The sequence below is a fragment of the Lentinula edodes genome, assembly GCF_021015755.1.
Source record: "Lentinula edodes strain Le(Bin) 0899 ss11 chromosome Unknown C8R40scaffold_23, whole genome shotgun sequence".
Classification (NCBI taxonomy): domain Eukaryota; kingdom Fungi; phylum Basidiomycota; class Agaricomycetes; order Agaricales; family Omphalotaceae; genus Lentinula; species Lentinula edodes.
In genome coordinates this window covers 562,452-577,509 of record NW_025764329.1, presented here as the reverse complement: position 1 = coordinate 577,509, position 15,058 = coordinate 562,452, and the positions used below count along the sequence as shown (strand labels likewise).

Here is a 15,058-nt window from a genome sequence, read left to right as displayed (position 1 = left end):
AGGATGGAAGGATATCAAACACATAAGAACTCCAGCTCATAAGTCGGTATTTAGTCTGATACAACCACTCGACCTTTTTAGAATACAACCTTATTTAGTCTGAGCCACAGATCACAATCTCAGTGATGCTATTTTGATGGATTTCTTTCCTGACTGTGTAGGGGAGATAAGTATCAATTTAGATTTTATGTCATGACCATTCAGAATGAGTAGTAGATACAAAAGTTCGTAGCTTGTAAGTAAGTAATCGTAAGTCAGTAATGCGATGCAGTTAAAGCGATACAAATGAGTTTGGAAGTCATCAAGACAATCACTAATAGTGAAGTGACGAAGTATACTGTACTACACATAGTAAAACCGGAGAGATAGTGAGAAGTTGTGTGGTGATAAAATTGTGATGACCACGATAATGCTTGAAAAGAGAGAGAGAGATGCACGATATAACGTAGAGAGGAGAAAGATCCGCGGACAAATTTAAATGAAAGATAAAAGAATAAAGAAAAAAAGCAGTGTTGGCAGTACATCACTCGCCAAACCACTCACCACCACTGGCCAATGTAGCAAATACCCCTCTACGCTGTACAAGTTCGTCGTATTTGCCCTCCTCAACAATGCGACCATTGTCAACCACGAGGATTCGGTCACACATCTTCATTGCTGGTACCTTGTGAGTGACCATGACCGTAGTGCGACCTTTTCGGTCTAATCCCTGAATAGTATCCAGCACCTCCCGCTGGTTTTCAGGATCTAACGCACTGGTGCATTCATCGAGAATAAGAATCCGACACGGTCTAGCAAGCGCTCTAGCAATTTGCAGTCTTTGTGCTTGTCCACCCGAGAGCTGGCTAGCGTTTTCGCCGACGATGGTGTCATAGCCCTTTTCTAGGGACATGACCCAATCGTGGATATTTGCGGCCTTTGCAGCTTTACGGATGCCAACTTCCGATATCGAGGAATTCCCATAAGCGATGTTCTCAGCGACCGAAGCATCAAAAAGATGAGCCTGTTGGGAGACGACGGAAACGTGTTGGCGTAGGTGTTGGATGTCCATTGCGCGAGTATCGATATCCGCGACTTGGACAGATCCAGAGGAGGGTTCGTAGAGACGTTGGATAAGTTGAGCAACAGTGGACTTTCCGCAGCCAGAAGCGCCGACTAATGCAACAGTTTCACCGGGAGCAATGGAGAGGTTGAGACCTTTGAGGACGGGAACATCAGGCCGTGATGGGTAAGAAAACTCGACGTCATGGAAGACAATTGGAAGGGGCGTATGCTGAAATTCGGGGCGGAGGAATCCTTGGGTTTCAGAGGTGTCAGTAGGCAATTCAAGCACGGCATGCAAATCTCGAGCAGCCTGCACTGATCTTGCAATGCGGTTAGCTGAAAAAGTGACTTCTCAGCAAAGTTATAAAAATCAATGAAAAGAAAAACTCACTGAATGCCATTAACTGACTACCAATCGTCACAGTGAACACAACTAAATCGAGAACCTCGACCATCTGCAAATAGGTGTAGGTACCCTTTGCGACTAGAACGGCTCCAACGTAAAAGAGGAGCGCTTCTGCCGCATATATGAGACCAGACGCCACACCATATGTGCATCCCTCAACCATGGCACCCTTGACTCCAATCGACATAGCACGGTCCAGCGAGACGTCGAAACGCTGCTGGAAAACCGTTGTGAGTCCAGTATACCGGATAGAACGAATGTTTGCAACAGCATCGTAGTATGCAGAAGCAACAGACTCCCTCGCTGCCTTGTTCTTCCTCTCAGTATCCGCGACGAATTTGCTTTGAATGCTCATCACACCGGCAAACACTGGCGCGATAGCGAGACCAATGAGAGTGAACTGCCAGCCGATGACAAACGCCCAAATAAGCCCAACGGCGAGCATTGAAAAAACAACAAGTGCTTGGCCAGCAACGACAGCAAGGAGGTTCTTTGCGTCTTCAGCAGACTTGGTAAGGATCTGAGTGAGCGCGACAGGGGAAGTACGAGCGGCCGAATTGGGGGAAGGCTTTTCTTTGCCGACAACACCTGCATCGAAGAAACTCTTTGGCATTGAGACGAGTCTCGCAAAAGCACTTTCACGGATTCGCTCGATCCACATCCATCCTAAGCTCTGCATCAAGAAGAACTTGACGCCCATGAGAAGTCCGTCGAGAGCGGCCATCCCGAGCACAAGACCTCCGTAATCGTTTACGGTACGAACGTCCTGGACACCAGTGGAGACCTCAAAGAGAAGGCGGGACAGAAGAAATGAAAAGATTGGGGTCATAGCACCAGAGATGACACATATCAAGAGACCTATGAAGAGGAGGGGTTTGTAGGGCATTGAAGGGTACAAAGCCCGAATGAGCTGCCAAAATCCAATCTCGTTCACAATGGGAGTAGCTTCCGAGGCAATGGGAGTTACTATTTCGAGCTTCTCCGCATCCAGACCCAGGACTTCGCGACGAGTTTGTCGACGGCGGATGCTGACAGATTGGGCACTACGTTCCAAGGCTCGCTTTTCGTCCAAGCCTTGCTTTTGCAAATCTGCGAAAGTCAAGCCAGTAGGAGTTGCGGGTTCAAACTGCAGACTATATCTGCGCTGACGAGGGGCTTTGGATTGCTCAGGAACCGCAGCGGCATCATTGAAGGGAGACATGGTATCCAAATGAAGGGGCGATGGGATCGAGACGGAAGAAGGACGGCGAGGGCGAGTTTGGGTGTTGATTGAGAGAGGAGAAAACGCAGGAGGAAGAGGAGAGAGAGTGGTGTTGCGGTCTTTAGGAACAGGAGAGAGCGCGCGACTGAAGCGGCTCGGGGAGAGGGCACGGGAAATTCTTGAGGGGGGTTTAGACGCTTGGGTTGGATTCGTAGAGCCTTTGGTGAGATCAGCGACAACGTCGAACATCCAGCCACCCATCATACTAGCGCCCATAGTAAGTCGGTGAGAGAAAGGTTGATGGACTTCCAAGGAAGCTGCATCGAAAGCTTCAGATTCGAAGCCCTCTGGAGCGAACTCGATATCAAATTCAGGCGACCGTGGAGATGATTCATCTTCATCGTCTCCAGAGAGAATCCCTTGATTCCTAGCGAGCCTCATGAACTCACCCTCTTCGCCAGACTCATCCATACTGCGCTCCAAATCGTACCTATAACCAGCTTCAACCATGCGTCCATCTTTCATGACATAGACGAAATCGTTTTCATGAATGCATTCGTAGGAAAGATCGTGAGTAATAACGACTGTGGTTTTAGGTGAGGAACGAGAGGAGGTTGTTGCACGCCAGCGACGCAATGCAGCATTAACGAGGGAGCGAGAGGTAGGGTCGAGAGCAGAGGTGGGTTCATCTAAGGTAGCGTTGGAATTAGCGACGAAACAAAGAGAAATACCGCACAGTACTCACCAAGAATCAATAAGGAAGGGTTTCGTAGCCGTGCACGAGCAAGTGCAAGTCGTTGCTTCTGGCCGCCACTAAGCTGTATACCAGCATCGTCCTCCGACTGTCTGCCAACGGATCCATCGCCACCAAGGATAGTTTTGTATCCTTCTGGAAGGTCACGAATGAACTCGTGGAGCATAGCAAGTGTGCACGCATTCACAACTTCCGCTTCCGTCGCACTCTCCATTGTGCGTTCTGGATGTGCAGCAAGAGCGACGGCGACGTTGTCGTGAACGGATTGGCCACCAAGGAGAACCGGAGGAGATTGACTGACGATGCCTACGTTTGCTGCGACAAAGACCGGGTCGAGATACTGCAGATTTTGTTCGTCGAGTAGAACTTCGCCACTGCTACCTTCCTTGTGGTTGAGTTTGTACAGCCCGGCGATGATGCCGGCCAGAGAAGATTTCCCGGAGCCCGAGGAGCCGACGATGAAGGTTATCTCTCCAGCGGGAATGTACATGTCGACATCAATGAGAACCGGATGATTCGGCCGTGAAGGATAAGCAAAGCAAACTTGGTTCAGATTGATGTCCCCTTTGAACCTGGAAGGACGGATTTTGCGAAGAACGCGGGACTTGGTGGTACTAGAGCGATGTATGGAACGGCCGGGACGTGCAGAGTAGGTGGTCAACGTCGCAGACGACGCAGGGGAGTGGGGAGGAAAAGTCGCTGATATAGGAGTAGACGGTGTGTTGTAAGGGTGCGAAGGTGGCAAGACTTCTACATCTGGTTGATAGTCGGGGTTCTCCTTCACTAGAGCCATCAAAGCTGCCATTGCGACCTTGCCCTTGCCGACGGTAACCAGCTGAGGGACACACATTTGAAGGTTGCTCGTCGCAATTAAGCAAGCCCAGAATACGCTCATGACTGCGCCCGGCTGGATCGTGCCTTCCCGCACAAGCTTGGAGCCAAACCAGAATGCCTGGACAAACATACTCATCATGACGAATTGTGAAGAGCCACTGGAAAGACCCCATATGGCGTTCAAAGAGATTTCGTTAGAGCGCATACGTCCGGTGAGCAGATTGTGAAGCTTGGCCTTGTGAAAGGGCACAGCGGTGAAGGCTTTTACAGTAGAGATGAAAGTGAAGGTACGTTCAAGGAGGGTAGCCAACTGCCCTCCATCCTTGCGTTCATTCATAAGTAAAGGACCGGCAAGACGCTGGGAGATTGCTTGAACAATTGATAGGATGGGGACAGTAGATAGAGTGAGGAGCGCCAATAGCGGAGAACCGACGAAAGCAAGGACGAGGGCAGTGATGGTTGTAACAAGGTGCTGGAGTAGTAAACCAGAAGCCAACGAAGAAGCTAGGCGAATGGAATCGGTATCCCTTCGGGTTCGTGAGTTTAGAGTATTCAGCTAGAGAGAAGGTGCTACTCACTGATTGAACTGTGCCATAAGTCCCGCAGCGCCGACACTATCGCCCTGTGTTTTCATATCGAACCACTTCATTTCCTGACTGAGGACACTCCCGAAAACTCTTCGGCGTACTTCGCGCACGTTGTGTTCTCCAGTCCATATCCACAAGCTACTGGTGATGGCGCTGAGGAGAAAGCTGCCGACTGCGAGACCAAGAAGTTCGAGTGCAGCAATGCCGACGTCGTGTAGCAGCTGGTGCTTTGCGGATTCTGAAGGATTCGGAGTCTGAGGAAACTGAGCGAAAGCGTTGAAGTTTTGACCAATGACGATTGTCATGAATGGTGCGATTCCGCCAGCGATAACAGAGGAAATGATGGCAGGAAGAAGGATCAGGAAGCGATGACGGGTAGATAGTAGGGAGAATAGTTGTTTGAAGGATCCAGTGCTGATGGAAGGTGGTGAAGGTGTATGAGTAGGAGTGGAAGAAACTTCAGAGACTGGCTCTGGCTTCTCGATTGTTTCTACACTGGAAAGTGTTGGAAGATCACTGTCGATGGGTTCTGGACGACGTGAAGGCATTGTAGGTGTCGTCGTCGTCGGGTTCGTCGTCGAAAGTCGTCAACGTCGAAGACGTTGTGGAAAGGGCGTATCAGAGGTGGAAGAACGAAGGAAAGAACTGATGAGTTCTTTCTGTAGTCATTTCTTTTTGTTCTTGCAGCCATTGCGAAAGACAAAAGAAAATGCATGGCCAAATTAGGAAGGACAATAAACGCCATTGGCCATGCCGTAATCACTTTAACAATAAGAAATCTTTGTGCATTGCTTGCATTGTCCGTTTTCTTTGACCGCAATCTAACCAAGCCAGTCTAATCATTAGTGCCAGCTGTAACTGTTGGGTAAGGTAGTTGATTCAGAAGCCTTGGGGCGAAGGGGGAAAGGGCTGGAAATTGATGATAAAATGGCGGGAGGGCGTGGGAACGGCGGGAGTATAAGCGCTCGTGATACCAAGCGTGTACAAGCAACTCAGGCGCCGAGCGCTCTCCGCGCACTTTCCATCATATGAATAGGTTCGATTACAGAAAGTGATATTTTTCCCTTTGACTTACCGCTTGAACATTAGAGGTCCTATCATCTTGGTACAGTACCTGATCAATTCCTGATTTCTCATGGGCCAATAATTGGACCTTGGACAGACTATAGACGAGGCAGAGGTGAATTCTTCCTTCTTACAATTATATAAGGCATGAAATAGTTCTCTATTCACAGTATCTGCTAGATCAACTGGTACTTGTGTGACTCCAAATGTGGTCGAAGATAGTCCTCATCTGTTCATAGCCCCCTCCTTCCCCGGATGATGATGAACTAGTCAAAAAGCTGAGGAATAGACTGAGGGATCTGTTGACTGAGCTCCGTGCAGGGGCTGAAGGCTCTGCTCGCTCCTGAGTGGCTTATATGTAGTTGACATACGTACGTCCTCCTCTTCATCGCTCACTGGACATGGGCTCAGCCTTCAATAGATTACTATAATTTTCATTCAAGTTGGATCTGTAGCATTTTTCTATAACTATTACGCTCGAGATAGCCTCTGATACGAGACCGGTCGGCTGTGTTCGCCTAAATGCTTAAAAATCCCTCGCATGGCTCCAAATATCAACGGAATAATAGCTTATCCTGAGCTTATCTCTCTCTGCTCAACTCATTGTTTACTGTTTAATCGACTCCAGAAGGGTCCCTCAAAATCGTTCAGGAAAGTTCACCTCGAAATATGGCGACAACTCCGCTACCAAAACTTCAGATCTTTCTAGCTCTATTGATCCAGCTGGCAGAACCGATAACAGGAATGGTCATCTATCCTTTTATCACGAGAGCTGTTCGACGCACTGGTATCACTGGAGGGGACGAGAAGAGGACCGGTTATTATGCTGGTATCCTCGTAAGTACTTCCCCCTGATGGTACTTACACTTCGTCTGAAATTTTGAGGCATGTCTAACAATGACCACAATCCAGGAAAGCATTTTCTTCCTCGCTGAAAGCCTCACTGTATACCACATGGGGCGCGTCTCTGATCTCTACGGACGCAAACCGATCCTTCTGATTGGTCCACTGGGACTGTCATTAACGATGCTGAGTTTTGGACTTTCACAATCATTTTGGGGTATGGTAGTCACTAGAGCAGCCATGGGGGTTTTCAACGGTAATATCGGTGTGTTGATCTTCCTTGCTGTTCGTGACCTTTCCCACTCAACCGGTTTCTCTTCAGGTGTATCGAAAACCATAATGGCCGAAGTACGTTCCATGTTTTATGACGTTCCCGACTGAGGTTGAACATTCCAGAGCACGGATGAAACGAACAGAGCTGATGCGTTTACGTTGATGCCCATCGTGTGGACGACTGGTACCACTCTCGGGTGAGTGATTACCTCCACAACGGCTTTGTCGTCGTCGTAACAAATGCTTCTATAGACCTACTATCGGAGGCGTACTGGCAGATCCCGCCGCACGGTGGCCACACATCTTCGGCAAATTCGCCTTCTTTCAACGGAATCCTTGGTTCCTCTCCTGTTTCGCCGCAGGATTCTTTGCATTTTCCGCCTTTTTGTTATCTCTTTGGGGGCTCAAAGAGGTGCAAAACCCATCGCTTCTGCTCACATATTGATTCTTATTCACATTGGCTATGTATCAGACTCTACCAAGTAAAGTGAAGCGGCAACACACCTCTGAATCTGAAGCATTACTCTCCAACGATCCGGAAACATCACAGACTTATGGTTCCGTCGAAAATCGAGAAGGCCCTTCTGAACGTCCCCCCACCACTCGAGCGCTGCTCACGGATTCAAAATTACGAATTACGCTGCTGAGCATGGCTTTCCTCGCTTTCACCGACATGTCGTACCAAGTTCTCATACCCCTGATATACACCACCTCGATTCCGTTTGGCGGGCTAGGCCTCTCTCCATATCAAGTTGGTCTGATCCTAGGTATTTTCGGATTCGCGAACGGTGTCTGGAACTGGGCAATTTTAACGAAGTTCCTGAAAAAACTGGGGCCTCGCAAAACAGTCCTTGTTTTCTATTCATTTTTCTTGTTACACTTTTCGCTCTTATGGATCTTGCGCGATGTTGCAGCACATGTCGGAGAAGTTACACCCCTAATCTGGGCGCTTCTCATTTTCCAACTCTTTGTATCGACCGTGATAGTTACAGCATTCAGTGAGTCGGAGGATTATCCGTCCTTCATCCTTTGCTTAACTGTCCATGATCTTTTTCCTAGATGCGATGCATTTGTTGGTTGTTATCAATGCCCCGCCTAATTCTCTAGGCTCTGTCAACGGACTGGCTCAGATGATTTCCTCCGGTACCAGAGGGCTCGCACCTGTTTTCGCATCCTCTTTATATTCGCTCTCTTTGGAATCCCAAATCGCTGGAGGCCATCTGGTGGAGATTGTGCTCATTGGCGTCACAATCATCGGCATATATTGTATTTCGTGGCTACCTCATTGAGCAGATACAGGTCGTTCCTCCAAAATTACCTCTTATTAATTGACCCTCCTGTAAATCATCTCTTCCAATCCTCTTCAATTAGAATAGCATTATAAGTATGCGAAGATTTCATGCCCGTTCAATATCCCGAAGGCCTACTCTGAGTCAGATGCGTGGTTCACAACGTCAGTAACATCGTAGCAGTAATCGAATAGTTTGTTGACAGAGAATGTCACTGTCAGCTCCCCCCCCCCTCGCCCTCCCGCCCCATTGGAATGTGTGTTCCTATGGTAGGACGTATATATAGCACTCCCGCGTAATCCCCTGCGTGCTGGATCGTGCTCGTTGAAATTGGGGGGTCTATGAGTGAGCAGAGCTTCTGAAAGGTTCTTTCGCACCCTTTTTCTGCCACAGGCTGAGGTGGCCCGGCTAGCTGCTGTGAGTTCACGAAGATATTTGGTTCGTGAATACGTAATACTAATAGTAAAAGGCGTGAATCACGTGGACGTGGCGAGTCTTCCGAGTTCGACTCCGACTACTGCTAGTAACTACCATTACTACCACCAGTTGTAGGTTCACTACTTGCTTGAAAAGTCAATCAACGCTGCATATTGATTGAGTGAGCAGTGATTTTGTTTATTTTTCTCAAGGTGCCTTTTTGACACACTGCGCACCTTAGGAACGAGGAAAAATCTGGAAAAATATGTCGACCTGATGCTCGGAAGCCTTATTGCAAGAGTCAAATTCAATGGCTTGCGCGCGCTGTATCCCATCGGTGCTCTGTCAAGCATAGGTCAACGTAGCTATCGAAACTTCGATGATGCTGCTCCCGGGGAGTTCTTCTATAATTCAGCAGCACAAGCACCGCTTGCAGTTGTGAACATCTTGAGAAAATTTGAGGCGCTAGGAAGTAATCCACCTGGTATGTCTCTCGTCGACACTCCAGTATTATTCCTGACGAATGTCCTACAGAGGAAGCAACTCTGTATTCTAAAGAGACAATCGAAAGCCAGGTATCTCCTGATATTCGCAAGTTTATACGAGTGGACGAGGGGGACATTACGTTGAAGGATCTTCGGATAGCCAGGTACGTAGTAACCGTTGAAATGCTTCGGGGTATTCGTTGCTCATTTCCCACAAAGGCGTCTGGATTTTCAAGTATACATCCAAACCAAAATGAATCAACTGGATCCTTCGACTACCCGAAAAGACCGGGCACAGAACAGATTCAGATTCATTCGTCAAGCTGTGGCCAGGTGGCACTCTTTGACTCTGGGGGAAAAGCTTGTGAGTCACTCGTCGTACATCAATAATTTAAAGTTCAAACCATCTCCAAAGGACATTGCCTCCTCAGTCCGACAAAGGAGATTAGATCCCGATACTCCACCGATCAGTCCGCCCCGTGAAAGCATCATCGAGCGTCGGAAGATGAAACGATTTAAAGCTAAGAAGAGTGTATACTATCACATCAAGCTCTTGAGAGCCAACCAGGCATGGAGGAAACGCATGCGTCAACGTTATATATACCTTATACGTCGCAGGAAACGACACTCGTTGCTATGATAAGAATACAGTTCCTTTCCTAATTAAAAAGACTTAAATAAAATAGATAAACTGAAATGGCTCCTATCAAATAGTTCGGTCACGACGACTTCATCTTACAGGCGTCCTGCCCAAATGAGATATCGTTGAAGTAGGGTCCTAAAGAGATGGTTAGTATTCAATGAATTGAATACCGACACTCATACGCGGCATACCTAGATGGTCAGATGTATGATCCTTGAAGATCGAATTTCCTTCTGCACAGTGCTTGTTCTCTTGTCCAGGACATGCAACTATCTTGGTGGCTTGACCTGTTTTGTCGACATCTTCGATATGTATTTCTCCAGCAGGATGATAATAATCCAACAACCGAGGTGGGAGGTCGACTACGGGGTCCTTGCGATCCGTAACTCGAATGAAATCTGAACCAATCTATACAGCGATCTGTTAGTAAGTTGAAGGTTTCCAAATGTTAGGGAAAATATACCGTCGAGTCAACAAACTTGGTCCAGTGCTCGTTACCCATGCGCGGCAATCCGAATACGACGACTGACTGTTTGACTGAGGGATCGAGATTCTCGTGGAGCATAATGGCGTCTAAAACGGCAACTGCAGCACCTACAGCCACGACAATTAGAGGGAAGACTAAAAACAAGCCAAGGATTCTCCTACCTAGTGAATGGCCGGTTAACAAAACGGATTGGGATTTATATTGAATCAATGCTTTCTTGACCTCAGTGAGGACAATGGTGGATGTATGTCTGAATGTATTCTGGAAGCCTTCGTGTACTTCGACCTTCTCTAAGAACGAGAACCACCAGAAATTTCAAGAGATGTACACTAGAACGATACTGAGATACTTACTTGCGGATTGTTTGAAAATAGACTTGTCCAATCCGACATGTAATATATTCACATCATTCAAAATTGACAAGACATTCTTGCTATTGGTCCCTTGATGAGCTACGACGATGGTGTTCGTCGAAGGATCGTGTGCAATGAGATCTGGATAGTTCTAAGTATGATTTCCATAGACGAGAATTCACCAGGAATCTCACAAGATGGAACCAAACCATCGTCTATGTAATGATAATCAACGCAAATTAGAAAACAAAAAACTCCGCACTCACTCCCTCCCCATTTGATGACATGAATATCCGGCCCAATTGCTTCACAAGGTCCGCCGCAGTCCCACTTTGTGACCGTCTTTTTAGCACAATATACAACACGACTGAACAGCGCTGGTCTTAATAGTTTTGATGATACGAAGTCGTTGTTCACTAGGGTCGTCGGTGTGGAAGTTGTGCCGTGATGATGATGGAAAGGGAGCAAAACCGGGAAAGTGAATGTTGAATGTACGAAGAAAGTTGTTATAAAGACGAGCTTCAAGAATGAGGTAAAGTGTAATGACATTTTCGTTCTTGCGGCTGCAATCAGGAATACGTGAAGGAACCAGGACCAGCCTGGAAAAGTGGGGGACCGTAAGGGAATCGTATATTTTATACATGGACGGAGGACAGAATTGCCCCCGTCGGTGAGGTCGCTGCTGACTATACGCAAGCGAATCAATTGATCGGAAATACATATTCAAAAAACTTTGTTAGTGAGATAAAATCGAAAAGGTACCCGACATTTTAGCCGACCGCGCTGCATCTGCAAAACCTGGACGATATTCTCCAGCTCTTGAGAGCATTTCCCAGTGTTTCCCAGTGTTGAAAGCATTGAAAGTGTCGAAAGAAAGGGTACTAGCTGGAGAGCCCTGGAGAGTGCTGGAGAGTGCTGGGAAAAACTTTGTCAATCCAAAACCCCATGTAACGTAATTGGCAAGCAGTATCCAGCTGGGATATTTTTGGAACTGCTTTCAGAGCTTTCCGACATAGGCAGAGGTCACATCAATTAGTCCATATTTGGCAGTATTCACAAATTACAAAACAAGGATCATCGCTTCCCGCTTCCCGCTCTCCGCTCTCCGCTCTCCGCTCTCCGCTCTCCGCTCTCCGCTCTCCGCTCTCCGCTCTCCGCTCTCCGCTCTCCGCTCTCCGCTCTCCGCTCTCCGCTCTCCGCTCTCCGCTTCCCGCTTCCCGCTCTCCGCTCTCCGCTTCCCGCTTCCCGCTCTCCGCTCTCCGCTTCCCGCTCTCCGCTCTCCGCTTCCCGCTCTCCGCTCTCCGCTTCCCGCTCTCCGCTCTCCGCTTCCCGCTCTCCGCTCTCCGCTTCCCGCTCTCCGCTCTCCGCTCTCCGCTCTCCGCTTCCCGCTCTCCGCTCTCCGCTCTCCGCTCTCCGCTTCCCGCTCTCTGCTCTCCGCTCTCCACTTCCCGCTCTCCATTTCCTGTTTCCCGCTTCCTGCTTCCCGCTCTCCTGCTCCCTGCTCCGCTTTTCCTGGTTTCCTACTTGTTGTTTTCTACTTTCTTCTTTGCTTTCTAGTCTGCTTATTATTGTATCCTGTTATGGCTAGTATCCGGATCAAGTTCAGGCTGGTGATGAGCTGGCAAGACAACGTCAAGGTTCTAAGAGAAGCTATAAGTAAACAGTACTCGAAATAGAACAACATTACCTGTCTTATGAAAGGTCAATATGTTTCGTACGGGTAATCTTTCCCTGCGCTAAGTTAGCCTCCAAACTAAAGTAGTAGCAGTCAGCTAGAGACAACAAATATTGATCAAGGGAAACTAGCCTAAAACTGGACGCCCAGGACCTTAGATTTGTTTTGAATTTTGAAGAATGGTAAGGCTCCCCAAGCACTTCTGTAATCATATTGGTATAGAGCTTATGATACTCCAGATTTGAGGCTGTGGTGAAATCGATATTTTTGGGCTTCGGCCCATCCTCGTATTTGGAAATACAAAATCATATCTGAAATATAACTGGGTCAACTAACTGAAGTTATTGTGATCAATAGTAATTAACTCAACAAGCATAGAAGCCAGAACAATTGCTCCGTGAGGTACCTCAGCTCCGAAATCCTTAGGAAAAGTCTTCGCTAAACCTTTGTTACTTGTGTAGAATAAGACTTTCACCACTTCCTTAAGGCAGGGATGCGCAAAATTGTTAACGCGGCCCTAATCAACACAAAGTTAAAAACTTTATCAAAAAGAGGAACCTTAGAAAAAACATATCACATTAGCATCACGTCCATCTTGCAAGAAGAAACTCTTTTCCAAAAGCTTGTTCACGTAAGCCACAGTAAGTTCACCAAGTTGAGAAGCATTGAATCCAGTACTCGGTTCCTGATCTCTGGGTAATGGTAGTCTGTATTGACTAACAACAATGGGTTCTGCTAGTCTTTTCAGCGTATTTCTGAAACTGCTTTGGCTTCTATATAGCTAGTATATTATACAGGATAAGTAAGAATCAAAAACGCTAATAAAAAACTCACAAACGTAATTATATCCCCCCTGTATTGGTCGATATATCCTAACTAAAATTGAAAATAAATCCATGTAAAAGATAAAGGACTACGTACCTGCTTCAACGTGAAGGCCTTTTTCCCCTCTTTCTTTTATAGAGCGATTTAGACAATCAAGGAGTAGTGCTTCATGGCTCTCCATTGTAAGAAAAGGTCCTTGGATAACCATTGCTCGATGCATATAAGACTGAGAACCTGTAATCACTTTTTTTGCTTGAGGTGTGTAAAAAGACAGCTTCGTAGGATCATTAGAGGAGTTGACCCGAGATTTACAGCCTAACAAGTTGAAAAATGAATAGTAAGTGGAAACATTAATCAAAGATACCTTTAGGATTGACTGGATCCACTACATCTACAAAAATCGTTAAAAGATCAATAATCAATTTGATTAAAACCTACTTATCGATGAGGAAGAAATTGCAACAGCTTGAATTGGAGAAGCAGGACGTGTAGGCGTATTAGAACCTGGACGGGATACTTGACGGGATACTGGACAAGATACTTGACGGGATACTGGACGAGATGCTAGACGAGATACTGGACGAGATACTGGACGAGATGCTGGATGGGATACTGGACGAGATACTTGACAAGATGCTGGACGAGATACTGAACGGGATACTGGGCGAGATAGGCGAGTGTGAGGCCTGGCACAAAAGGCCTGCTCTCGTCCTATCTGGACTGGGCCTAAGCAAGCAGGACAGCTGCCTAGGCCGTACAAGGGGAGGTGGGATAAGTGCCGCTACTGGTGTAGGGAGCCTGACCAGTGGTGGTTGCGGAGCTTGGGTGGACCTAGCCAAAGGTCCTGGAGTGGGGGAAGGATGTGTAGTTGGTGAGGATGGAGGTGGTTGGGGGTGTGGAGCCTCGACATAGACTGTAAGTCGTAGAAGAGGCTCAGGAAGTTGAGAGAGGTGTTCAGAGAGGTGAGACAGAGAAGAGAAACAGAGTTGAGTGAAACAGAGGTGAAGGAAACAGAGTTGAGGAAAACAGATAAAGAGGAAATGTATGACAGGTGAGACGTGTCAGGCCCTGTTAGCAAGTACAAGTAGACTGTACTAACAGGGACCAAGCCAGGTTGGAAGAGTTTCCAGATAAGATTTGACAATAACACGCTGGGGAGCTCCGAGGGGAGTCCCCAGCCTAAATACTATACATGTGACAGCCATGTGGCATATTACATAATGGTAAAAGCGGACAAGGGAAGCTCTGGGTATACAGTGGGGAGATATAGGGAGGTAGTAAGGAGGAATATGATAGGTAAGGAAGCAAAATCAGGCAAGGCATGACAGCGAGATACCGAACGAGATGCTAGGTGAGATTTTGTAGGCGGTGCTGTAGAAGCGTAACCTGAAATATCCACGTTGGTCCTCGAATCTTAACAGGAAGAGGAAACAACTCGCGTTTATATTCCCGGGAATTGAAGGTAATATCTTCATCTTCATCTTCGTCTTCATTTTCCTCCTCATCTGCGCATGGATCATGCTCAAACTCTGCCAGTTCTTCGGCCTCAAAGTCCTCTTCAGTAGAAGGCATTTGGCTTTTTGCATGACCTTTGAGAATTTGGGGGTTGGGCGGCTTGGGGAAATGTCTTTTGCGCTTTTTAAGAACCTCAGTCTCTCCTTCTACTCCTAGCTAGAGGGGATGTTAACATGCAGAAAGAGAATAAAGGCAGGTCACAAACCAAGGATTTCTGAGCGATTTGAGCATCTAGTAAAAATTAGATCTCTTGTATCTTGACCGCAGTTAACCAAACCACTTTCCTTCAGTTGTTCCTTGATCTATACTAGAACAAATACTCATTGAAGCTGTTCCTTGTGCTTGCCTGGTATTGCCCAAAG

The 15,058-nt window shown here is 47.2% G+C and overlaps 5 protein-coding genes across 5 annotated transcripts; 2 read left to right on the top strand and 3 right to left on the bottom strand.

Annotated features, from left to right (window-relative positions):
- Positions 1–523: 523 nt before the first annotated feature.
- On the bottom strand, positions 524–5,374 carry C8R40DRAFT_1048447 (P-loop containing nucleoside triphosphate hydrolase protein; the record flags this gene model as incomplete). Its single annotated transcript, XM_046224503.1, has 4 exons — positions 524–1,380; positions 1,436–3,340; positions 3,397–4,766; positions 4,818–5,374. 4 exons carry the CDS (start codon positions 5,372–5,374, stop codon positions 524–526), a joined length of 4,689 nt encoding a protein of 1,562 aa, XP_046085173.1.
- Positions 5,375–6,560: 1,186 nt separating this feature from the next.
- On the top strand, positions 6,561–8,296 carry C8R40DRAFT_1172008 (major facilitator superfamily domain-containing protein; the record flags this gene model as incomplete). Its single annotated transcript, XM_046231804.1, has 7 exons — positions 6,561–6,728; positions 6,804–6,999; positions 7,057–7,082; positions 7,131–7,204; positions 7,260–7,419; positions 7,480–8,005; positions 8,067–8,296. The coding sequence occupies 7 exons, from the start codon at positions 6,561–6,563 to the stop codon at positions 8,294–8,296; spliced, it is 1,380 nt and encodes a 459-aa protein (XP_046085172.1).
- Positions 8,297–8,989: 693 nt separating this feature from the next.
- Positions 8,990–9,838, top strand: C8R40DRAFT_1172007 (uncharacterized protein; the record flags this gene model as incomplete). Its single annotated transcript, XM_046231803.1, has 4 exons — positions 8,990–9,197; positions 9,248–9,362; positions 9,418–9,562; positions 9,614–9,838. The coding sequence occupies 4 exons, from the start codon at positions 8,990–8,992 to the stop codon at positions 9,836–9,838; spliced, it is 693 nt and encodes a 230-aa protein (XP_046085171.1).
- Positions 9,839–9,917: 79 nt separating this feature from the next.
- Positions 9,918–11,230, bottom strand: C8R40DRAFT_1048197 (alpha/beta-hydrolase; the record flags this gene model as incomplete). Its single annotated transcript, XM_046224484.1, has 7 exons — positions 9,918–9,976; positions 10,033–10,249; positions 10,305–10,435; positions 10,490–10,618; positions 10,682–10,822; positions 10,876–10,896; positions 10,948–11,230. The coding sequence occupies 7 exons, from the start codon at positions 11,228–11,230 to the stop codon at positions 9,918–9,920; spliced, it is 981 nt and encodes a 326-aa protein (XP_046085170.1).
- Positions 11,231–11,741: 511 nt separating this feature from the next.
- On the bottom strand, positions 11,742–12,140 carry C8R40DRAFT_1070554 (uncharacterized protein; the record flags this gene model as incomplete). Its single annotated transcript, XM_046226244.1, has 1 exon — positions 11,742–12,140. The coding sequence occupies one exon, from the start codon at positions 12,138–12,140 to the stop codon at positions 11,742–11,744; it is 399 nt and encodes a 132-aa protein (XP_046085169.1).
- Between the last annotated feature and the right edge of the window lie 2,918 nt (positions 12,141–15,058).